The 25924-nt window shown below is 35.6% G+C and overlaps 1 protein-coding gene across 5 annotated transcripts in view; it reads left to right on the top strand.

The window, feature by feature from the left end:
• VPS13C (vacuolar protein sorting 13 homolog C) overlaps window positions 1–25924 on the top strand; it is a 194943-nt gene that overhangs the window by 111320 nt on the left and 57699 nt on the right. For all 5 annotated transcript variants that reach the window (XM_036303625.1, XM_036303615.1, XM_036303605.1 and 2 more), the window contains exons 45-54: window positions 771–918; window positions 7359–7509; window positions 7883–7992; window positions 11268–11437; window positions 12723–12973; window positions 14529–14758; window positions 16698–16790; window positions 20233–20598; window positions 20996–21082; window positions 25694–25849. In XM_036303625.1, coding sequence (XP_036159518.1) covers window positions 771–918; window positions 7359–7509; window positions 7883–7992; window positions 11268–11437; window positions 12723–12973; window positions 14529–14758; window positions 16698–16790; window positions 20233–20598; window positions 20996–21082; window positions 25694–25849 — 1762 coding nt within the window. The remainder of the gene's footprint in view (window positions 1–770; window positions 919–7358; window positions 7510–7882; window positions 7993–11267; window positions 11438–12722; window positions 12974–14528; window positions 14759–16697; window positions 16791–20232; window positions 20599–20995; window positions 21083–25693; window positions 25850–25924) is intronic.

Raw genomic sequence — 25924 nt, 5'->3', positions numbered from 1 at the left:
ACAGTATCTGCATTTTGTCTTACTAAATTTATGATGTGATTTTTTTGATTCTATAAACATTTCCTGTTACAAATTACAGTTTACCCAATAATAACTTAGATTTATTTTTTTACTTGTACATAGCTATTTTCTGTAGAGGGGAGAAAGCTGCTTAAAATGTAATAAAATTTAAGATTTATTTCTTATTTCTAAACCATATCACATTTGGGAATTCGCTCTGAGGTTTATAAAGGATTATTGAATATAAATTGGAAAGGATTGGCTCTGTTAAATGACAAGAGTACTTACTTGGTTGTGCAAATGGTTGTTGGTAGACAAGCTAGAAATTACTGTTACCATATGTTTGCTTAACTTCTGGGTTTGATGAATTTTTCCCTTTAATTTGGAGAGTACCAATAACATAAAACTAAGGGCTGAGTAGACTACCACTTTCTTTGTCCTCCATTTTTGAGAGGATGTAACATTAATTTTTAAGACATTGCACTGTTTGCTGTTATTAAATAGTTCTTGTGAAGATAGTTAATAATGAAATAATCATACTTCATGAAATTTGTGTCTTTGAAGTCAGCATAGGCTTTGTTTTAGAGAACTCTGCATGTAAACTTGATTTATTCTGATTCGACTGATCTGTGAAAACAAGTATGTTCTAAAAGAATTCTGATAGCAGCCCTTATTATTTAGGAAAAGTGTGGAAACTTAAATAGTATGATAGTCTTCATTTTAAAATATAAATTTCAAAAATACAAAATAAATTCTTGTTTATCTTTCAGAACTATCTTGCAGGCTGGCTTGCCACAATATGACATTGAAATTTTAAAACCAGTCAACATGCTTTTGTCTATACAGCGAAATTTGGCAGCAACATGGTATGTGCAAATTCCAGGGATGGAGATAAAAGGAAAACTGAAACCTATGCAGGTAAGTATATATATGAAAATTGCCCTGACCAGTGTAGCTCTGTGGTTAGAGTGTCAGACCTTGAATCAAAGGGTCGAGGGTTGGTTCCTGGTCAAGCGCAAGTACCTGGGTTGCAGGTTGGCTCCCTGCTCCTGGTTGGGAAGCCTGCGGGAGGCAATCAGTTGATGTGTTATCTATCTCACATTGATGTTTCTCTGTCTCTCCTCAGTCTCTCTCTCCCTCCCTCCCTTCTTTCACTCTCTCTGAAAAATAATGGAAAAAATAGCCTCAGGTGAAGTTTAACAAAAAATAAAAAATAAATAAAAAGAAAGAAAAGAAAATTGCCCTGCCTGGGTGGCTTATTTGGTTAGAGTGTCGTTCCATACACCAAAAGAAAGGTTGCGGGTTCAATCCCTGATCGATGCATATAAGGAAGGCAACTGATCAACGTTTTTCTCTCACATTGATGTTTTTCTCTTTCTCTCTCTCTCCCTCTCACTTCCTCTCTCTAAAATCAATAAAAAAACATATCTCCTGGTTAGGCTTGATATATATATGTATATGAAAATTGCTAGATAGGCTTTTATCATTGATCATAGTGCAGTTCTAGTGCACATCAGAAGTGATGATACCATAAAAGGGAACACTAACTGCAAATGAAGTCATTCTAGTTTCCTACACTTTTCTGTATTTCATTTTAGTCAAATATTTGGTAAAACTAGTAAAAAGACTGAGATAAAACCTTTTGGAGTCCACTGAAAATATTATTAGTAATTTTGGAAAATTCTAATAAAGTTTTAAGGCAGTTAAATTATAAGAGTATAAAGTGATATTTAGGTACTATATTCAAAGCACATTAGTAGGATTTTATAAAATCACTCTTAATGATAAAAGTGGTCATTTAAGTGAATGTGTTTAAGAACACATTAATAAATGCAGCAGTATTTCTTAAAGGGTAGTTAGAATATCATGTATAGGTTCACAGGGAAGGATGACACTGGTGGAAGATGGTCGTAAAAGTGTAGGCATCTTACGTTTCTCGTGTGCCTGTGTGTGAAATTGTTGAAGCCCAACAGCAGGGGACAAGGTACTGGAGAGAGTAATTAAACAAATAGAGTGTGTGAAAAACAAAAATTGAGTAATTTAGTGATTTTTGACATCTGTGATTATTTCAGAGTAAGTTCTAAGGTAAAATAGAAAGGGTCAAAGAAGCTGAGTTCCACTAGGGAAGAAGTTAAAATTGAAATTTGTTGTAGGAATGTCCCTATGTGTAGTATGAGCAGATACATTATATGAGGAACAATGTCTGTTTAGGGTATTCATAGAGAATTCTCTATTCCAGAGTATGGGACAACTTTTAATTTCTCCCTTACTATTAAGACATTAGATCTTAGGACTGATATTTGTCCCATTTCACTTTCATTGAAAAATTGAAGCAAAATAAAACCTAAATGGCTCTATCAGTTAGAGGATGTGGATCAAATTATGACATAGTTAGACACTATAAAGTAGATAAAGTGAAGGAGCTAGAACTGTACAAAGCAAAATGGGTATATCTTAAACATAAAAATGAAAAAAAATGAGTGCAGAATGATAGTGCATTTCTATATCATTTCAAATTTTACAACAAGCAAGCCAATGGACAGTGCTGTATATTGTTTATAGTGGGAAATGTAAGAAAGCTTATGTGGAAAGAATAATTCTCTAATTCAGGATAGTGTTTTTCTTTGCGGAGGAAAGGAGAAGGGAATGAGTTCTCAGAGAAGTAAACATGGGGCTTCAACCATATCCATTATGGAGGAAAAGATCTGAATCAAATATAGGAATTTGTTAAGATTTGACTCAGGTATGTCAAATGTCTGGGGGAGGATTATAGTATTCTCTGTGTTTTTCCTTTATGTTTTACATATTTCAAAAGAAAACAAGAAAGTATCACCAGTTAAGCATCAAAGGATGGTTATTTAACTAAAAAAGTGCAGCCTAGTGAGTATGGTCTCCATTGCCTAATTTGACAGAGATCCAGGCCTCTTTAAACAGCCCTTCCTTGGTCAGGATGTGTGTTAATTTTCTTGGGTCCAGAGTACATCTAAGAAAGGGTGTCAGGCAGGTGACACCAGAAGTTGTTATGGGTCCATCAGCTTGACAGTTCTTTAAGAACTGAGCGGCTGCCTCTCAAATTGACCTACAGACTTAGTGAATATCACTGTACGTATATGATACGGTTGCTCTTTTTTTTTTTTTTTTTTGAACTGTTGTACATGTGTAAAGGTTTCTCACCACTTCTTAGGAGGTTGTTATAATAATCTGGACTCCTAGTCTAGAATGATCACAGAAAAAATGGAAAAGAAGGAATTATGTTTACAAGTACAGAGTATAGATTGCTGTGGAAGGTGCTGGGCTTTAAATGCCAATGGGAACAATGGTTGCTCTTTTCACCCACAGGAAACCAAAGGTGTGGTGAAGTTAGCTCCTCTTCAGGCAGTTGGATATTGTGGTTGGTATCACAAGTGGAAATGAATACACAAGGAAGTTCTAGGGTGTTACAGAGACGTCTGTTATCTGAGGACGGGGGCTTGTGACAAACAAGTAATCCCTAGTTATTATCTCATGCTAAAATACCTCCCCACTTTTATTTAGACTGAGAATCAGGCAATTTCTCTGGCAGTAGTGGCTTAATTTGAGGGACAAAGGATACTGTGGTATTCAGAGGAGAAAGTGTCGTGAATGCATGCATGCTTGTCTGAATATGTGTTTATACTTGAAACAGGCCCATTGAGTCATTCTGTGTGTAAAGAAAACGTACAAAAGATGGAAGGATTAAAAGGTTTAATGGATCTTAGCAGCTAATGGCAGCTTCATTTGTTCTGTTTCATTTTCTGTAGCCACCTATGAGGAAGAGGATATTATTCTTATTTTAAAAATTAAGAAACTTGAATTAAGGAAGCTGAGTTGGCCAACAACACAGCTTGAAAGTGGTAGACTTGATACTGATCTGCTGGACTTAAAAGCTCTTGCTTTCTTTTTTTCCTTTCTGTCATATAAAGTTAGGAGATGAGCAAAATACTCCTTTCCTGGTTTGTGCTTTGTCTTTTAAAAGTACTTTGTAGATGTGTCTTAGAAGAATGACAAATGCATTATTCTTGACAACTTAAACAAATGTTTTATATATGTCCAGATGCATATGTACTGAGAATAAGTGCTCCTACATTATAGGAGATCATTTTTTTTTTTTTTTTTTTTTTTTTTTTACTTCTTGGAAGAGTCCAGAAACTGAACAGTACTTTCCCTGTATTGAGTTTGGAGGGGAGTAAATAATAATGCGGAAGAAGGAACTGATACTGGCTGAGAAGGGAGAAAGACAGACTAAAGATGAGGAGCTAAGGAGAGGGGAGAGAGGTACAAGTCCAGGAATGAGACGAGGCAGAATAACCGATAAGGCAGAAGAATGATGGCATGCCAGAGGCAGGAGCTTGGATACGGGTGGAGGCAGAAGTGTGTTCATACACAGGAGGGAAGTCTTATACTATACAAGATGAAATACTTCTCTCCTAGTACCCTTTTTTAAAAAATTAAATTTATTGGGGTGACATTGGTTAATAAGATAATATAGGTTTCAGGTGTACAATTCAGTGGTACATCATCTATATATTGCATTGTGTCCCCCACCCAAAGTCACATCTTCCATCACCATATATTTGACCCTCCTTAGGCTTTACTACTCCTACCTCCTTCTCACTGGTTACCACCATACTGTTGTCTCTGTCTATGAGTTTTTGTTTGTTTTTCTTTTTTTTTTTAACTTGTTTTTCTTGTTTGTACATTTGTTGCTTTCAGTTTTATATATCACATATGAGTGAAATTACATGGTTTTTAACTTTTTCTGTCTGACTTATTTCACTTAGCATGATATTCTCAGGATCCATTCATGTTGTCGCAAATATCAGTATTTGGTCTTTTCTCATATCTGAGTAGTATTCCACTGTATATATGTGCCACATCTTCTTTATCCAGTCCTCTAGCGAAGGACACTCAGTTGTTTCCATGTGTTGGCCACCATTAATAATACTGCAATGAACATAGGCATGCATATATCTTTGTGAATAAATGTTTTCAAGTAGATACCCAGAAGAGGGCTTTCTGGGTCATATAGTAACTCTATTCTTAATTTTTTGAGGAGCTTCCATACTGTTTTGCATAGTAGCTGTAACAGTTTACATTCTTACCAGAAGGTAAGGGTGTGAGGGTTCCTTTTCCTCCACAACCTCTCCTATACTTATCATTACTTGTCTTATTGATAATATTCATTCTAACAGGTGTGAGGTGGTATCTCATTGTAGTTTTGATTTGCATTTCTCTAGTGGCTAGTGAAGTTGAGCATCTTTTCATATATCTGTTAGCCATTTGTATGTCTTAGGAGAAGTGTCTATTTAGGTCCTTCGCCCATTTTTTGATTGGATTGTTTATCTTCCTTTTGTTAGGTTGTATAAGTTCTCTGTAAATTTTGGAGATTAAACCCTTATCTGAAATAGCATTGGCAAATATGTTCTCCCATGCAGTGCAAATCACTGTACTATTGTCTGTGTCCGTGAGTCTTTCTTTTTTTCTTATCCCTTGAATACCATGCTGTTTTGATTATTATAGTTTGTAGTATAATTTGAAGTCAGAGAGTGTGATAACTCTGGCGTTGTTCTTTTCTCTCAGGATTGCTTTAGCTATGCTGGGTCTTTTGTGGTTCTATATAAATCAGATATATTTTTTTGTTCTATTTCTTTAAAAAACATCATTGGGATTTTGAAGGAAATTGCATTAAATCTTTATATTGCTTTTAGGAATGTGGCTATGTTGATTTTTCCAATCCATTAACGTGGGATATCTTCCTATTGCATTGTGTCTTTTTCAATCTCTTTTAGTAATGCTTTGTAGTTTGCAGTATAAAAGTCATTCACATCCTTTGTTAAGTTTATTTCTAGGTATTTTATTCTTTTTGTTGCAATTGCAAAAGGAATTTTTTTTCATTTATTTTTCTGAAATTTCATTACTATATTGTAATGCATTGAGTTATTGTACATTGACTTTATATCCTGTAATGTTACTGTACTTTTTTATTGTTTTTAATAGTTTTTTGGTTGAGTCTTTAGGGTTTTCTATATAAAGAATCATGTCATCTGCACAAAGTGACAATTTTACTTCTTTATTCGCAGTTTGGATTTCTTTTATTTTTTTCTCTTACCTGTTTGCTCTTGCTAGGTCTTCTAGTACTATGATGAATAACAGTGGTGAGAGTGGGCATCCTTGTCTTGTTCCTGATCTTAGAGGAAAAGCTTTCAGTTTTTCACTACTGAGTATCATATTAGCTGAGGGTTTGTCATATATGGTCTGTATTATGTTGAGGTACTTTAAATATAAGTTGACTAAAATGGCACAGAATAGCAGATTGGATCAAAAAACAAAACCCAACCATGTGCTGTCTTCAGGAGACACCTCTAAGCTGATGAGGCAAATATTGACTCAAAGTTAAAGGGTGGAAAACCATTCTCCAAGTAAATGGCATCCATAGAAAGGCAGGTATAGCCATACTTATATGTAACACAATAGATTTCAAGATAAAAAAGGTAAGATGAACCCTGGCTGGTGTGGCTCAGTTGAATGGGCATCATCCTGTTCACCAAAGTGTTGCCGAGTTGATTCCCAGTCAGGACATGTGCCAGGGTTGTGGGCTCGGTCCCATGTGGGGGGCGTGCGGGAAGCAGCCAATAGATGCTTCCATCGATGTTTCTCTCTCTCTTTCCCTCTCCCTTTCTCTCTCTAAAAATCAATAAAAAATAAAAAACCTTAAAAAAAAGGTAACAAGAGACAAAGATGGTCATTTTATAATGATAAAGGGCACTACATCAAAAAGACATCACATTCTAATATATGTGCTCCAGTCGGGGAGCACCGAAATGTATAAAGCAACTACTAACAGAACTAAAGGGAGAAAGTGACAAAAACACAATCACAGTAGGGGACTTAAGTACCCCATTGACAACTATAGGTAGGTCATTCAAACAGAAAAGCAATAAAGAAATATCAGCCTTAAATGACACATTAGACCAAATGGACATAATTGACATTTACAGAGCCTTTCATTCCAGAACACCAGATTATGCATTCTTCTCTAGTGCACATGGAATATTCTCAAGGATAGACCATATGTTGGGACACAAAACTAGCCTCAACAAATTTAAGATAATTAAAATTATACCAAGCATATTCTCTGACTGCAGTGCTTTGAAATTTGAAATTAACTGCAAAAAGGAAGCAAAAAATCCCACAAATACTATGTAGAAAATAAGCTAACTTTGTTTTTTAAAGTTAGATGAACAGTCAGTTAATTTGAGGAACCATAAATTAAGACATAGATATGATATTCTGCATTTTTTATTACTTTATATTTATAACAACTTATTTTTGGTTTCTAGGTTGCTCTCAGTGAAGATGATTTAACAGTTTTAATGAAAATTTTGCTGGAAAATCTTGGGGAAGCTTCTTCACAGCCAAGCCCTACACAGTCTACCCAGGAGGCTGTAAGAGTAAGAAAAGATGTTTTGAGTGGACCTGACCACCTCAAAGGTAAAATTGAAGATTTTTGATTTGATTATGGAGAAAAATGAGCATTAATGCCATATTTATATTTAGTGGTTTTTCTTAGTTGTCCAGGATAATATAGTATGAACTGATTCAGTCTTGTATTATTTACTGTGGAAAAGCTCCCAGGGGAAGGAGGTATGTATGCTCAGTGTCTGCTGTAAGGGAAGGGCCACCTGTGCTGAATATATATGGGACAAATAATTGGCATTTTTATTCTTATAATATTATTTAAATAATTGTAGAAAGTATGATATAAATGTAGGATAATAAATTATCCTAGCTTTTAAAATATAGCTAAAATCATACACCTACCTAAAAGTTTTTTTAATTTTCGTATTTATGTTTGAACCATCAGAACAAGATTTGGCAGACACACAGCTTTCTGTGGATCAGAGTGTCACTCTGCAATTTGACTTTCACTTTGAATCTCTTTCCATTGTTCTTTATAACAATGATATCAACCAGGTATGTACTAACTTTCTGTATTTAGAAATAAATCCTTAGCTCTTTATTGAATTTGGAATAGTGGCATTTTTTTATGTTTATTCATAAAAATTAATATGTCTATGAAATTCTGTTTGGACTACAGAACATACATTGGTCTTGCTCTCTGACTTCACTTTTTTGGTGTTGTTAATACTACTAGGCAAAGGCAATTTTTTTATTTTGTTCTAAGTAACATTAGCACTAAAACACTTAAATCCATCACTAATAGAAGAATCTTATATATGAGGAACTAATTATATGCACAATTTTATTACATAGATTGATACATAAGTATAACTATTTAAGGAGAATAACTTAGTAGTGGCTTTGGAACCTTAGAGGAATATTTTTTAAATTTATCATTATGATATAGTATGAGCATTAGCTATGTTTTTATTTTTATTTATTTTATTTATTTATTTATTTATTTAATTGATTTTTTACAGAGAGGAAGGGAGAGAGATAGAGAGTTAGAAACATCGATGAGAGAGAAACATCGATCAGCTGCCTCCTGCACATCTCCCACTGGGGATGTGCCCACAACCAAGGTACATGCCCTTGACCGGAATCGAACCCGGGACCCTTCAGTCCACAGGCCGACGCTCTATCCACTGAGCCAAACCGGTTTTGGCGACTATGTTTTTATTGAATAAATTTTATATGTAGTAGTTATGTGTTCAGGATACTCATTAATGAATTGAAGAACCAAGGTCCAGTCTCATAATTATTTGAATTAAGTAATGTATCAGTGGTATTTTAGAAAGCTATTTTTTTATTATATAGTGTCTTTTTTAAAAAAATTAACCTTTATTGTTGAAAGTATTACAAATGTCCCCTTTGTTTTCTCATTAACCTCCTCCACCCTGTATCAACTCCTTCCAGGCCTTAGATAGTATCTTTTAATAAATATTTTTGGTTATATAAATCATGTCATATAATAATCATAATACATATGCCATTTGTTAATACCTATGTTAGATTGATTAATACCCATAATATATTCTAATTATGGGCTTTATATCTGTTATTAATGTCCACTTATATGTTATATTACATTTTATATTATTTTCTAAAAATGATGCAATATTCATACATTGTTACTGTTAAACCTTGGCTACTATCTGTCATTTGTACAACAAACTGCCTTAATTTCTAATGTCTAATGTTAATTAGAAGATCAGAAAATTACCTTCTGGAAAATTAATAGTTAAATATGTTCCTCATTTCACTTAAGGTACCATCATTCCACTGGTTGCCCAGTTTTAAAATCTGTATCTTCGTTTATTTCCTTCTTTGTTGATTTTTATTCATTTAGACACTGATTACTATCAGTTTTTTCTTTGATTGAACCTTTGTCCTTTCCTGGCAGTTCTCACTGCTGCTTTATTTGAAAAATCTTAGCTCACAATTATAGTACCACAAAGGCTTCCTTGTTTGTTATTCTTTTTATCCATCCAGATATTGGCACACGTTCAGCTTCCTAAATGATTTTCATGCCATTTACAACTTCCCAGTGTTATGTGAATTTTGTCTTACTAAAAAAGATTCAGTGGTTCCAAGTTGTCTACAGCAATATCTGTACCACAAACATAAGTATATTGTGATCAGTAGATGTGTCACAGGTCATTTCTGTTAATAGCTACAAATCAGTAGTTTATACCCTGGCCTGGTGGCTCAGTTGGTTTTGGAGTGTCGTCCCTTACACCAAAGGGTTGCGGGTTTGATTTTCAGTCAGGGCACATGCCTAGGTCGTGGCGTGTGTGGGAGGCAGTTGATCCATGTTTCTTCTCTCTCTCTCTTTTTCTTTCTTCTTCTCGCTCTAAAAATCAATAAAAATATATTCTCAGGCTAGGGTTAAAAACAAACAAACATGCACAAATCAGAAGTTTGTGAATTATTTACATTTTTTTAAAAAATATATTTTTTATTGATTTCAGAGAGGAAGGGAGAGTGAGAAAGAGATAGAAACATCAGTGATGAGAGAGAATCATTGATTGGCTGCCTCCCGCACACCCCCAACTGGGGATCGAGCCCGCAACCCAGACATGTGCCCTTGATCGGAATCGAACCTGGGACCCTTCAGTCCACAATCTGACGCTTTATCCACTGAGCCAAACGAGCCAGGGATATTTACATTTTTATAAATTAAAGTCATTCCAAGTTTGCTAATAATAATATCATTCTGACCCACTTGCATGCAATGTACTCTCTTAAGTGAGAGATGTGTAGTTATAACGTGTGCCCAGAATTGCACACCAGTACCCCTCATATGAATGTCATGGTCTGTAGTGAGCTATCAGGACTAAAATTCTTTAATTAATTGAAGACTTTTTTTCTTTTAAAGTCTGGGCATACCTACAGAATTTGCAGCTATGTGTTTGGTGACATAAAGACTGCGGTCCTTTTTCCTATAAAAACAATTTTAAATCTTTAGGATTTGAGACCTTGATTAGGCCTCTATATTTCTCTCCAGTCCTCATTCTCTAGCATTCTTTAATTGGACTATTCAAGCCTAAACAGCCTGTATCTTGTGCCTTCAGAGCATCTTGAATTGTTTGTTCATGTTTTCTCCCTATCTAGATTGTCTTCTACACTTCTTAGCCTGTCTAATCCCACTCAGTTTACATTCTCACCTTCTTCAAGAATTTTTCCTGGCCCACAATGACCTCTTTGACCCTCTGAGCTTTTGCTGTTTTAGTCTTACCTAATCACTTCATGTCCTTTGTACAATATGGGAGAATATAAATATGAACAAACAAATGACTACATGTCTTTTTCTTTTTTTCATTTACAACTTACAATATCTCTTTGTGATGTTTGTTGCAATGTATTTCTGTTTTTTTTCTTTTCAATTAGGGTATAAGCTCACTAGCTCACCTGTCATGCCTTATCCTTTCTTGTAAACCTCATAATTCCTATCATGGTGTTTTTTACGAAAGAGCTCATTAAATATTTATTAGTAAGAATGATTGATTGACAAAAATATCTTCTGATTATTTTTATTTGCCACGAACTGATAAGTTTTTATATATTAACTATTGTTGAAGATCAGCACATATATATGTATTTATTTGCATGTACATATACCCTCACGAACGAATATTATTCACTGTTCTGTTTTTTTGTGTTTCAACACCTGTTCTTTTAAAATTTATGATATTGATTTGCCTTTAATTTCTTAATTAAAAATATGTTTATAAGTAATTACATAATATTTAAAGATAATTGATTCTTTTGCTTGAAATATACCACAGGAATCCAAACTTTCATTTCATAATGACAGTTTCCGGCTTGGTGAACTCAGACTACATTTTATGGCCTCCTCAGGGAAGATGTTTAAGGATAGTTCCATGAATGTGGGCATTAAACTTAAGACATGTACCCTTGATGATCTCAGAGAAGGCATTGAGAGAGCAACATCAAGGTTTGTCATTTCCGAATTTGCTGTACATTATTTAAGGTTGACATTACACCTGGCATTGTTACCCGGTATTGATTGCTAGGCTTGGGATGATCGAAAGAGGTCTTTGGTCATACTGCAACTTGAAGAGTATCAAGAAGTAGTGCTGACATCAAATTCAATTGCTTTAAAGTTTGAATTAAAGGCAATTTTAATAATAAAATGGAATATTCTTAAAAGTAGGAACCAGGAGAATAAAAGAATTTTGATAGTTCATTCCACATGGGGTGGCCCATTGGTAATGTATTTTTCTAAATTGTTCCCAGTAGGCAGAATCTTTTTTAAAAGCCTTAAAATTATATATAAACTTTCTTTGTCTTATTTATTTTGTCTATAAACAGTTCTGTGAAATTTCTCTTAAAGTTTTAATAGAAGTGGAATCCCTAGCATTTTCATATTATCAACACATTTTTAAAAGATTAACTTATATTAGCCTGCTATAGAGTGAGGAATGTGTAACTTTAAATAGACTAATGATATTTTTATTTCTTTCCCAAATAATGAGACACAATATTTTTGTCCTTAAATTTTTTTTGAAAAACAAAACAAAACAAACAACAACAATAACAATAAACTGTGCTGCTACCTAAACTCAGACTCATACTGGATACTTCTGAGCCCTTTGTTTTTCTAAGAGATGAATAAATGAGAAAATAATGCTGCCATGCATCCAGCTTTCCATTTTCACATTTCATATTTGAGGTGGCTGTCCACAGCTGCCTAGCCAATGGTGATTAAAGGCCATCATCTTTTTGGTAGTCTGCTCTTTCCAGCATATGTCCTGAGTGGGAATTATTGCAGTCAATTGATGAACACTGGCTGATTTGAATTATATTGAATACTTTTGGACTCAACTTGTATAGGATGATTTTTGGAGATGAGGAGGTTTTATTTTGGTAAATAACCTTAAAGAGCTGTCCTTTAAATTTTGTGGGACCACATTAATGTGTTTAGTTAATTGTTGAAATTTCTTTCAGCAGTCATTGTTTTTCTAGTATTGCATTATAATGATAAAATATCCTGTAATTGCCCAATAATTTGAATTTTGCTGTAGAGATAAGGAGACCATGTTTTGAATGCTGATTAGCTAATTAGACTCTAATTAATAGCGGTCTTTCTTTTTTCTGTTCAGATGAGAAAGAAAGATTAAGATATATATATGAAATATATAAGATACATATATATATGAAATTTTCCATCTTTTTAATTATTCTAGCAGGAACAAAATAATGAATGTATATTTTTTCAGAATGATTGATAGGAAGAACGACCAAGATAACAACAGTTCTATGATTGATATAAGTTACAAACAAGGCAAAGATGGAAGAAGTCATCTTGATGCTGTTCTTGACAAGCTGTATGTATGTGCCAGTGTGGAATTTCTGATGACTGTGGCAGATTTCTTTATCAAAGCTATGCCTCAGAGTCCAGAAAATATGGCAAAAGAAGTACAGATTCCACTGCGACAGACTTCTACAGCAAAACTCAAGATAGAAAAAGGTTAGCAGAGCTTCTCTGTTATAGATGACAGCTTGTATATTTTAACAAAAATGCAAGTAAGCAAAAAGAGAAGTGGAAACTAAGAATGTATAATTATTCTTTAAATTTAAACATATTTTATAGAAAAATTTTAGTAAGCATAGATTTATATGATTAGGAGCCAGGAAACTATTGCTCCCAACTCTGCATTACATTTCTTTACTTATTCAGAAATAGAGTGAGCAAGTTAATCTGTGTCTGTGGTTCCCCTCCTTATAGAAGGGAACTCTTTTATTCAAAGAAAATATTAAATATTAGGAAGAAGTATAACATATTGAAGAGCAATTGAACATATAAAAACAGAAGGCGGGGTATTGGAAGACAGCATGATGCCCCTGGACATCACCTTAGACTCCTTCAACTCACTGTAATGCTTGCAAATGTCTAGTCTGTGTATACTGAAGTCACTTCCTGCTGTATTAATTCTATATTCCAGCATTACCAATACATCAGTCATTTCTATGTTACATTATAATTATCTGAGGTCAGGTATTTTTCTCTCTAATGTATAACTCAGTAAGATTGGAAAATTACCATTTACTGGCAAAGTCAGAATTTTATTTTTTCATTTACTTTTAGTAAACAGCAATCATCTATCCTAATAAAAGGGTAATATGCTAATTAGACTGGGTCAACCAGCCATCTTCCGGACATCCAACTTCCTTCTGGACAAAGCCATGGTGGTGGGGGCCAAGGCAGAGGCAGTTAGGGGCGATCAGGCTGGCAGGGGAGAGCAGTTGGGGTGAGATCAGGCCGGCAGGGGAGGGCAGTTAGGGGCGATCAGGCAGGCAGGCAGAGGCAGTTAGGGGCGATTAGGCAGGCAGGCAGGCAGGTGAGCGGTTAGAAGCCAGCAGTCCCAGATTGCGAGAGGGATGTCCGAGGGCCTGTGGGATCCTACCGAAACCAGCAATTGGTCATCCCCCAAGGGGTCCCCGATTGGAGAGGGTGCAGGCTGGGCTGAGGGAACCCCCTCTTCCCCTGTGCACGAATTTCGTGCACCGGGCCACTAGTATCTAATATCTTTGTATTCATGTGTACATTTAATACATTTATTCTATAGATTGTATGACACTATGTACTTTATGGCAAAAAATCAATTAAATAGATATAATGGTCTGTCTATTTTATCATGAACTCTTATCCTCTTTGTGATATTTGCTTCTCCTCTTTCCCCTCCTTGCCCCAGAAACATAACCAAATAATACACATTTATGTGTATATACGTTTACACACCTTAAGTCTGACATAAATAACTTCAAAGCAAGGATATCCCTGCTAGGTCAAAATGGGAATGGTCTTCTGATGACAGGGATCAGCTTCCATTATCCTGCTCAATTAGCATTTGTTAATGATCTTTCATTATTAGTATGTATCAGTCATTTATTAATATTGTTAACTTCACCATATGCATTAAAGCAGGATATTAGAAACAACCTAGCATAACTAGATAGCATGTATTCAAGCAACAAGATTTACTTTACTACAACTTTTCTGGTTCCTATTATTGTTTCTTCAGATGACTCTGTGAGACCAAATATGACTTTAAAGGCCAGGGTCACAGATCCAGAAGTGGTATTTGTTGCCAACCTGACAAAGGCAGATGCTCCTGCTCTGACAGCCTCATTCCAGTGTGACCTCTCTCTGTCAACATCCAAACTCGAACAGATGATGGAGGCTTCTGTGAGAGACCTTAAAGTGCTCGCTTGCCCTTTTCTCAGAGAAAAGAGAGGAAAAAACATTACCACAGTAAGAATTACCATCTATATATATATATATATGTATATATAAAAGCCTAATATGCAAATTGTCCCCATGGGAGTTGGACTGGGAGACCGATCGCTCGCTGTGACGTGCGCTGACCACTAGATGGTGGTGCAGAATGAAGGAAGGCCCCAGCCAGCAGTTGGCAGCCAGGAAAGGGAGACCCTGGCTAGTGGCCAGCAGCTGGGGAAGGGAGGCCCCAGTAGGCAGCCAGCGGCTGGGGAAGGGAGGCCCCGGCCGGCAGCTAGAAGGCCCCAATCGGTCCTGATTGCCGGCCAGGCCTAGGGACCCTGCCCGTGCATGGATTTCATGCACCGGGCCTCTAGTATATTATAAGCTTAGATTGAAGAATGCAGAAGAATGGCAGAAATGGTTGATTCATAGAATCCTAGAATGTGAGAATTCTGCAGGACTTTAGAGATTATTTACTGACAAATTTGAGGTTTTACAGACAAGGATGTTAAATTCCAAAGATATTAAATGATTTAGCCATGGCTGGTAGTGACAGAACTGGTACTACCTCCAGTCTGGTTTTCTTTTCATTATGTCATCTTTTGAACTGTACTTGAATTTTAGTACAAATCAATGTGCCTTTTCAGCTATTTCTTTTTTCACCAAAGTATATCCAATGAATGAATGAATGAGTACTAAAATCTTGAGGTTTATAACAAAAAAAATCAGTTAGACTTATATGACCAAAAGATGTTGTGTTTTGCTGTATTAAAAGTTATATTCAATTATATCAGTGGTTCTCAACCTTCTGGCCCTTTAAATACAGTTCCTCATGTTGTGACCCAACCATAAAATTATTTTCGTTGCTACTTCATAACTGTATTGTTGCTACTGTTATGAATCGTAATGTAAATATCTGATATGCAAGATGGTCAGGCAACTCCTGTGAAAGGGTCGTTCTACTGCCAAAGGGGTTGCGATGCACAGGTTGAGAACCACTGAATTATATTTTCACATTGTTGTTGAAAAATATTATTTTATTTAAATAATTTATCATACTGATTTTTAAATCTTAAATTGATAATTTTATGTTATGCGACCCATTTGTAGTGTTTTAAACTAAAAATTTCTATAGGCAAAGTGACTTTCATAAAGAAATGCAGTGTTAGGTTTAGTCTGTACTTTATCATGAAACATTCTTTAGTGTGATCATCTTCTTTTGATATGTCACAGAAAGCTCTATTAATCACTCCATTAAATGCTCATCCTAATGTTTTGAAAGTTTATGTAGTACCAATTCCCCCATTCAATTCAGGTGCAAGGTTATTTTATTTATTTTGTTAATGATATATGAGAATATAGGCTTCCTGGTTTTAATAAATCAAGATTTGAAATTTATTCTAATAAGGACCTTATTATATTCAAGACTGACCTTTTATTAAGCAATCTGGAAACTATTTACTTACCATAGTCTTTTTTAAAGGTATTAACAGAACTATTTGTTGAAAGAAACAATTTCAAGTGATTTATCGGTCATAAAAGTTATAATGACATAATTTCATTTCCTCATGTACCTCTTTGCAAATGTCAGATCTTATCATCATCTTTAGCTCATTTTAATAGATACCTTAAAAGTAGATTTTACAGTGGGCATCACTTAAAAGATATTTAAGAAAAGGAAACATTTCAATTTCTAATAGTAAATGTACATCATTAGTTAAGAATTTGGCATAAAGAAATTGACCAGAACTCTTTTTTAAATTTAAATTCTTTAATGTAAGTTCTTTAACAATGTTCATAGACTTGCATTACTTTAGAAGAGCTCTCATAAGAGCTTCTCAGCTAATTTGCCTTTTTGCTTTTAGTAGTAGGCTGTAATTAAAAATGTCAAGTTAAGTAAGATGCTCTTCTGTGTTACATATATAACAGTTCTATTACTAAGAAAATGTGATTTTCATTTATTTGTCTCTAGGTCTTACAGCCCTGTTCTCTATTTATGGAAAAATGTGCATGGGTTTCAGGAAAACAAAATATAAATATTGTAGTTGGAGAATTTATAATTAAGGTTAGTGCCTATTATCTTATTTGGGTGAAAATTAATTATTTTTCTAACAATATCTTTTGATGTCTCGTAACTAGACCATTATGCTAGTCACATATTTGGTCATTAATAAATATCTCTAACATTAAAATACATTTTTTGCCCTGGCTGGGTTGCTCAGTTGGTTGGAGCCTCATCCCATGCATATACCAAAAAATTATAGGTTTGATTCCCCTTCATGACACATACCTAGATTTTGAGTTCGATCCCTCGTCAGGGCATGTACAGGAATCACCTGATCAATGTTTCTCTCTCCTTCTTCTCTCTAAACATATCCTTAGGTGAGAATTTAAAAAAATTAATAAAATAAAATATATTTTTCTTTAATGCAATTATTTGTTTCTACTTTCTTTGAAAAAGTACTTTCAAATACAGTGGGGCCTTGACTTACAAGTGTCCCGACTAACAAGTTTTTCGAGATACAAGCCATCTCTCGGCCGATTTTTTGCTTTGAGTTGCGAGCTAAAATTCAGGTTATGAGCCAGCTTCAGATACCCCCCCGCTAGTTGGCGCAGTGAACATCACAGTGAAAGCCACAACATCAGCCCAGCATCACGTGTCTCACTCGTTCACTTTAATGATTTGACATGTAGTAATTTGAGTTATGAGCTCCGTCACGGAATGAATTAAACTCGTAAGTCAAGGCCCCACTGTATCTACAAATGATCAGGATAGTTTTTATCAATTATATTTTATGTGCATGTTGGGGAGATTGGGTTTGGAGAGAGAGCAGAGATGGGATGGTAAGAGAAAGGAAGAAAGGATAGAAAAATGAGGTTTTTATTTCTTTGTAGTGGTTATTTTTAGGCTTTTAAAATATAATTTGATTGAATGCAGTAATTATGTAATTAAGTGTTTTATTTGGCTTATGAAATATTTGTAATGACAGATGTATGCTAGAAATAAATTTTTAGTTTTTTTAAAAATATCTCTTACATTTAAAGCAGTAGAAAAGCAGTCTCTTTTCTCCATTGGCATTCATATTCTTTAAGTATGACTTCATGACCAGTTATAAAAGGAAGATATAGAATAATTTCCAACATCTATTTCTCTCTCTGCCCAAAAGACACAAAATTGAGGTGGCTAATACCAATTTTGCTAGTAACTTTACTATATAGATAAATAAGCAATAGCAATTAAACCAAGGCTCAAACAAAAGTCATTTGAATTACTATATAAATAACAATGCAATTTTTTTAATATTTTAAAATAATGGATAGTTTCGATTGTATTTTGTTAACAGATTTACTTTTTTAAGGCTTAAAGTAGTAAATGAGGAGAAAACTGAATTTGCATGCACTTTGTCTAAGGCATCCAGGGGGATTGTCTTTCCATTTCTTTGTATATCAATTTATTTATTTAGTCAACAAACATTTTTTGAACTCTTTCTATGTGCAAAAAATTTCCTGTATTTGGGCCTTGGGGCTACTTGGTCCCTGCCTTCACAAAAGTTAATGACATGAACGAGAAAGCAATAAATCAGTGACTCCAGCTTTCAGTGCTAGAGGCACGCACTAGGATCAGTGATGGCGAACCTATGACAAGAGTGTCAGAGGTGACAGGCGAACTCATTTTTTTGGTTGATTTTTCTTTGTTAAATGGCATTTAAATATATAAAATAAATATCAAAAATATAAGTCTTTGTTTGACTATGGTTGCAAATATCAAAAAATTTCTATATGTGACACGGCAACAGAGTTAAGTTAGGGTTTTTCAAAATGCTGACACGCCGAGCTCAAAAGGTTTGCCATCACTGCACTAGGTGCTGTGGGAGCACAGTCAGGGGTCCTCTGACTCAGACCAGGACTTCTGGAAAGCTGTCTGCATGTGGGGCTACTTCAACTGAACTTTGAAAATCTGAGGGAGGTTAGGTGGAGAGAGACAGGAGGGGTTATCCATACAGAACTGACAGTATTCACAAAGGCAGAGGTGTGAAAAATCCTTTAAGGACTCTGAGATGTGCCCATATGGCTGGAGAGAATGGTATGATGGAATTGTAGGGCTGAGAGCACTAATTATAGGTGACATTAATAAGGTAATGAAAAAAAAAGAATTCAGTTGACAGGTAAGTTGGGAGCAGTGCATACTAAATCCTTCTTCTGGTGAATGAGTCATCTCTAGCATATTAAACAAGTAAGGGTTGTGAGAATGAACAATAAAAGAATCCATTTAACTTGTTTAACCCGGTATGGCTCAAACTTTGGGAAATCAGCCAATTGATTAGATCAGTGCTTTTCAGCCATTTTCATCTCATGGCACACAAACTAATTACTAAACGTCTGCAGCACATCAAAAAAAAATTTTTTTGCCAATCTGACAAAAAAATAGGTATAACTTTGATTTATTCACACTGGATGGCTATTGTTGTATTAACTGTTGTCATTTTTTTATTTGACAATCTAAGGAAAAAGAGGTCAGTGCCCCTAACTAAACAGTCAATTTTTACATGTTTTAAAAATTCTTACTGCACACCAGTTGAAAATTGCTGGATTAGATAGCTGGTCACAATGAACTTTGTGTCCTAAACCAAAGAGAGTTTGAATTTTATTCTGAAAGTTATGGGAAACTGTTGAAGATTTTAAGCATAGGAATGACATGTCCAGATTTGGGTTTTAGAAAATCATGCTGGTGGAAGTGTGGAGGGTGAGCTGAGAGGGTGCTGACTGGATATAGAAGACATCATTAGTGTAGAACTAAGGCTTAGCAATAGAAATGAACAGGTGGGCAGAGGCACTATTCAAAGGTAGTAAAAGGTAAAATTTGCAAATCTTGGGGTAAGTGAAAGGGTATTATAGTGATTCTCTGGCTTCCTGTTTCAATAAGACAAATGAAAACCCTGTATAAATCTTTTAAAAATACATTTGTATTCATTTCAGAGAAGGAGAGAGGGAGATAGAAACATCAATGATGAGAGAGAATCATTGATCAGCTGCCTCAAGCCTGCAACCCTGGGCATGTGCCCTGACCGGGAATCAAACCATGACCTCCTGGTTCATAGGTTGACACTTAACCACTGAGCAACACCGGCCGGGCACCATGTATAAATCTTGATGAGGATCACACATGTTGGTTTAGTTAATGCAACTGGTTGAAAATGAAAACTTCAATTACACTTCTGCATTTTTCTCGTTATGTATCACTATTTTACTCTGAATTGATCAGTGTAACTAGATTTTGACAATTGATGTATAACATTATTTAATCCCAGAGTAATCTGAGCAGAAATTATTGTTATGAGGTTAATTAATTTGACATATGATTTTGTGTGTGCTCTCTTATTTTCTTTAGTTAAGACTTTAGTATATTTAAATTTTTAATTAGTAACTTTTAAACTTCTGTATTTTGTATTAATTCTTCTCAACTGGGAAAGTTAATTCTAAATATTTTTCTGCTTTCTTTTTTAAAGATTTCACCCATAATTCTTAATACTGTGATGACAATCATGGCCGCTTTGTCTCCAAAGACAAAAGAAGATGAATTCAAAGATACATCTAAGGAAACAGGAAATCTTTGGGGTGTCAAATCTATTAGTGATTATAACTCTTGGTTTCTTGGTGTTGACATGGCAACAGAAATAACAGAAAATTTCAAAGGTGTTGAACAGCCATTGATAGAGGAAAATTGTGCTGTTGCTGTAGAGTCAGTTCAAGTTACCTTAGAATGTGGACTTGGTCATCAAACTGTACCTTTATTATTGGCAGAGTCAAAATTTTCAGGAAATATAAAAAATTGGACTTCCTTCATGGCTGCTTCTGCTGACATGACACTAGAGGTATGACCACATCATTTAGAATCTCCACAACCAACTTTTCAAAAGTACAATTACAAAACTAAGATGTGAGCATTTTTGGTTTGTGTATGGCCACAGCAAGTATATATATGAATTCTAATGTTTAATTTGCTGATGTGTGGTATTATTTACTTCGTTATTATCTTTTAAAGATTCTTTTGCTAAATAATTTGCTTAAAAATTTTTCTGCTTTCTTTTTTAAAGATTTAGAGTAAGGGAAATAGAGTAAAGGAAAATGCACCCTCTTTGTATATATTCTTTGTGTCTTTGTTAAAATGGCTTTTGACATATAACATTAATTACTTAATATTTTTTCCTTCTGATTATAGAAATACGAAGTTAAAGTTGAAAGATTCATTATAATTCTGTGCCTTTTCAGATTCACTATTACAATGAAACCCATGCTGTCTGGGAGCCACTGATTGAGAGAGTGGAGGGAAAGAGACAATGGAATTTAAGGCTTGATGTAAGGAAAACATAAAATATCTTTGTGTAGAATGACACTATGTATATTTCTGTATACATAATTTAATGCAATAATTCTCAAGATGTGGTCTAAGATCCTTGAGCCCTATTAGGGAGTCCAAAAAGGTCAAAACTCTTCATAGCAATATTTAGATGATGCATACCATTGTCTATCTCATTCTCCCATGAGCATACTATGGAGTTTTCCAGAGACTAAGCAATATGGCAACAGAATGAAAGCAGAGGCAGGAATGAGAATCCACCTGACTTCTCTTAGGGCAGGCAATAAAGCCATTTGTCAGTGTCCCTCTTTTCACTATATAGCTTTATTATTTTTAAAATTAAAAACTTATTTTAATTGTTGAGAGTATTACAGATTTCCCCTATTTCCTCCCTTTGTCCCCTCCTCCCAGCTTCTGCCACCCTCCAGGCCTTCATCTATATAGTTATAATAGTTATTTTCTATTAAAATATTATCCATGTTAACTTGTAATTATAATTTTTAAATGAGTATTTAAAATTTTCTGTTTTAGTTTCTACACTTGATCTTAGCCAAAAGACAGAGAGCCATAGCTTTAGTTTCTAATAGAGTACACATTGATAGATATAATCTACATAACATGAAGCTCTTTGGAATCCTCAATGATTTGAGAACTGCTATGCTAGTTCACAATTCTTTTGTGGTATCTCTGAATGGTGCTTCTTGAGAACACTTCAGATGCCTAGATATCAAAGTGCATTTTTCTAGATTAACAGGAGCATGAACGATATACCCTTAACAAATTTCACAACACACCTTTCTGGCAGTCTGACTGAAGTGTGAGGCACTGAAATGGACTCAAGCAATTCTTAGTTCATTATTTATTTATTTACATTTTAAATTATTTATTTACTAGAGGCCTGGTGCATGAAATTCGTGCACTGGGGGAAGGGGCGGGGACCTCAGCCTGGCTTGCACCCTCTTGTAGTCCAGGAGAGGCTCCTGCCACCGCCGCTGAACTCACCAGCCGTGAGCCTGGTTTCTGGCTTAGCAGTACTGCCCTGGTGGTCAGTGTGCATCATAGCGACTGGTTGTTCTGCTGTTTGGTCAATTTACATATTAGTCTCTTATTATATAGGATTTTTATTTTTTCCTTTTTATTGAATTTATTGGGATGACACTGGTTAGCAAAATTATACAGGTTTCAGGTGCACAGTTCCTCAACACATCATTTGTATACTGTATTATGTGTTCACCATCCCAAGTCTCCGTCTATCACCATTTATTCCCCCCATGCCCTCCTCCACCTTCCCCTCACCTTCTTCCCCAGCAGTTACCACACTATAGTCTGTGTTCATGATTATGTTTTTATTTTATTCTTTATTGAGTTTATTTTTTATTTATTTTTTTTTTTGCAATTTTTTTTTTCATTCAAAATACTTTTATTTCTTAATTATAGTTGACATTCAATATTTTATATTAGTTTCAGGTGGTTAGATAATCATATACTTTACAAAGTGATTCCTCAATATTTCCAATACCCACCTGGCACTGTACATATTTATTACAATATTATTGACTATATCCCCTATGTTGTACTTTACATCCCCATGACTATTTGTAACTACCAATTTGTACTTTTTCTTTTTTTTTAAATTAAATCTTTATTGTTCAAATTATTACATTTGTTCCTCTTTTTCCCCCCCATAACTCCCCTCCTCCCAGTTCCCGCCCCACCCTCCGCCCTCACTCCCCACCCACTGTCCTTATCCCTAGGTGCACGATTTTTGTCCAGTCTCTTCCTGCATCTCCCACACCCCTTCCCCCCCCAAGAATAGTCCATTCCCTTTCTATGTCCCTGATTCTATTATAATCAACAGTTCATTCTGTTCATCAGATTATTTATTCACTTGATTCTTAGATTCACTTGTTGATAGATGCATGTTTGTTATTCATAATTTGTATCTTTACCTTTTTCTTCCTCTTCCTCTTCTTAAAGGATACCTTTCAGCATTTCATATAATCCTGGTTTGGTGGTTATGAACTCCTTTAGCTTTTCCTTATCTGTGAAGCTCTTTATCTGACCTTCAATTCTGAATGATAGCTTTGCTGGATAAAGTAATCTTGGTTGTAGGTTCGTGGTATTCATCACTTTGAATATTTCTTGCCACTCCCTTCTGGCCTGCAAAGTTTTTGTTGAGAAATCAGCTGACAGTCGTATGGGTATTCCCTTGTAGGTAACTGAGTTTCTTTCTCTTGCTGCTTTTAAGATTCTCTTTTTATCTTTTGCTCTTGGCATTTTAATTATGATGTGTCTTGGTGTGGTCCTCTTTGGATTCCTTTTGTTTGGGGTTCTCTGCGCTTCTTGGACCTGTAAGTCCATTTCTTTCACCAGGTGGGGGAAGTTTTTGTCATTATTTCTTCAAATAGGTTTTCAATATCTTGCTCTCTCTCATCTTCTGGCACCCCTATAATTCTGATGTTGGTACGCTTGAAGCTGTCCCAGAGGCTCCTTACACTATCCTCGCATTTTTGGATTCTTTTTTCATTCCGCCCCTCCGGTTGGGTGTTTTTTGCTTCCTCGCATTTCAAATCATTGACTTGATTCTTGCGCTCCTCTGGTCTGCTGTCGGGAGTCTGTATAATATTCGTTATTTCAGTCCGTGTATGCTTAATTTCTAGTTGGTTCCCCAATATAAGATCGAGGGTCTCATTAGTTTTCTTGTAGATCTCATTAAGTTTATCGGCGGCTTCTAAACAGTTCTTGAGAGACCTTAAAAGTGTGGTTCTGAACTCTATATCTTCCATTGACAATTTTGTCCTGTTTCTTTGTCTCCGCATTTTGTTATGCTTCCTTGGTGCACCTCTAGGGAGGTGCTAATCTAGCCTTTGCCTGAGGCTATCTGGCAAATGGCTCTGTGCAGGGCTTGGTCGGGGCGGGTCGCACAGGATCAACAGGGTGGGCCGGAGAGAGCAGTTATGGCGGCTCTCAGTCCTGTCCCCAGGGGCTCTGCCTCTCTGAGTCCCAGCACCCGCTGCAAAGCTCGGAGAGAAAGCTGCACTCGCTCTGACCGAAGCCAGACAGTCCCGCTTCTCCCGTTTGAGTCTGGGTCGCTAAAGACTCGCCTGTATCTGGAGCTCAGAGTCTGCGACTCCCTCCCGATTGAAAACGCCAACCACGCCCTCCGCCGCCAGCCCGCTCCGCGCACTCCGCACCTCAGAGTTTGACTTCAGCACTGCGCCTCCTCTGAGTGTCCGTATGCGTTTCTCTTTCCTCCTAGTTGTAGGACTTCCACTCAGCCAGCGTTCCTGTGGTTCTGGGTGATGTCCGTTCCGTTTTTTAGTTTCACTTTTGAAGTAGTTGTTCAAAGCAGCAAACTCCGGCGTTAACCTATGCCGCCATCTTGGTTCTGCCTCTTAATTGAGTTCATTGAAGTGACATTGTTTAACAAAACATGCAGGTTTCAAGTTTACAGTGCAGTAAAACATCACCTGCACACTGCTCTGTGCGCCCATCGCCCAAAGTGAAGACTCTTTCTGTCCCCAGTTATCTCCCCTCTACCCTATTAAGCCTCACCCCCCATTCCTCTTTCCCTCTGGCTATCACCATACTGTTGTCTGTGTCTATGTGTGATTTGCCTGTCTGTCTATCTAGTGTTGGGTTTTTTGCTTAATCCCTTCACCTTTTTATTCACCCGTCCTCCTAACCCTCCTCCCCTCTTACAGCTCTCAGTCTGTTCTACATATCTATGCTTCTGTTTCTGTTTTATTTGTTAAATTATTTTGTTTATTATATTTCAGATATAAGTGAGCTCATATAGTGTTTGTCATTCTCTGACTGGTTTATTTCACTTAGAATAATATTCTCCAGGTCCAACCATGCTGTTGCCAAATTTTATTAGCCAAGATTTGGAAACAGCCCAAGTGCCCATCAGTAGATGAGTGAATAAAACAGCCATGGCACATTTACATGATGGAATACTAGTTGGCTGTAAAAAAGAAGGAAATCTTACCTTTTGCAACAGATTCTTATTTTAAAGACAAGAGCCACTTAACCTGTGTCCTAGTTTCCTCTCAGTAAAGTAGAAGTAATATTTATGACCTACTTCTCACTGGAATAGTCAGGCTAACAAAGAATGTTTTACAAAGCTTTTGAAATGTTATTAGAGTAAAAGCTATGATAAAGTCTGATGGCTGGTTGAAAGCTTATCATATTACTTATTTATAGGTGTTACTGGTAAAACAATAGAAGGAATTCCCGATATTAACTCCAGCAAGGATCAGTTTAAACTTAAGGTTCATCTCTGATTGCTCATCAACAACCAGTTAGTCAGGCAACACTGAGTTATAGCTTGCTGTGGGGAATGCACAAGAGACAAGTATTGTAGTTGACTTTGAGTGCTTTCATGGCATAGTTCTAAACACTTCTCCGTGCCCTTGACTACATACTGAGAGAAAGAATGCTGATCTGAGCTAAATAAAAATGAAGCACTGAATATTTTTGAAAATGAGACTAGGGGATTCTTAATATAAAGTGATTAGTTTAGGAGAATTTAACTCTATTGAGAATATTTTAATTTTATTATTAATCGACTAGTAACTTAAACTTGTTAATGTTATTTATCCTCACAGGTAAAGAAGAATCCAGTCCAGGATAAAAGTTTGATGCCCGGAGATGATTTTATTTTTCTTCCTGAGCCACAAACAGCAGTTCATATTTCTTCAGGAGATACAATGAATATAACAATATCCAAAAGTTGTCTCAATGTTTTCAATAATTTAGCAAAGGTATGTTTGGTTCTTGCTTGGAATATTTCAAATGGAATTAAAAAATTGAAACATGTATGGATTACTTTTGTTTGT

Source organism: Myotis myotis, unplaced genomic scaffold (assembly GCF_014108235.1).
Source record: "Myotis myotis isolate mMyoMyo1 unplaced genomic scaffold, mMyoMyo1.p scaffold_m19_p_1, whole genome shotgun sequence".
Taxonomy (NCBI): domain Eukaryota; kingdom Metazoa; phylum Chordata; class Mammalia; order Chiroptera; family Vespertilionidae; genus Myotis; species Myotis myotis.
Note: the sequence above shows the minus strand (reverse complement) of the source record. Positions and strands in the feature narration are given on the sequence as shown.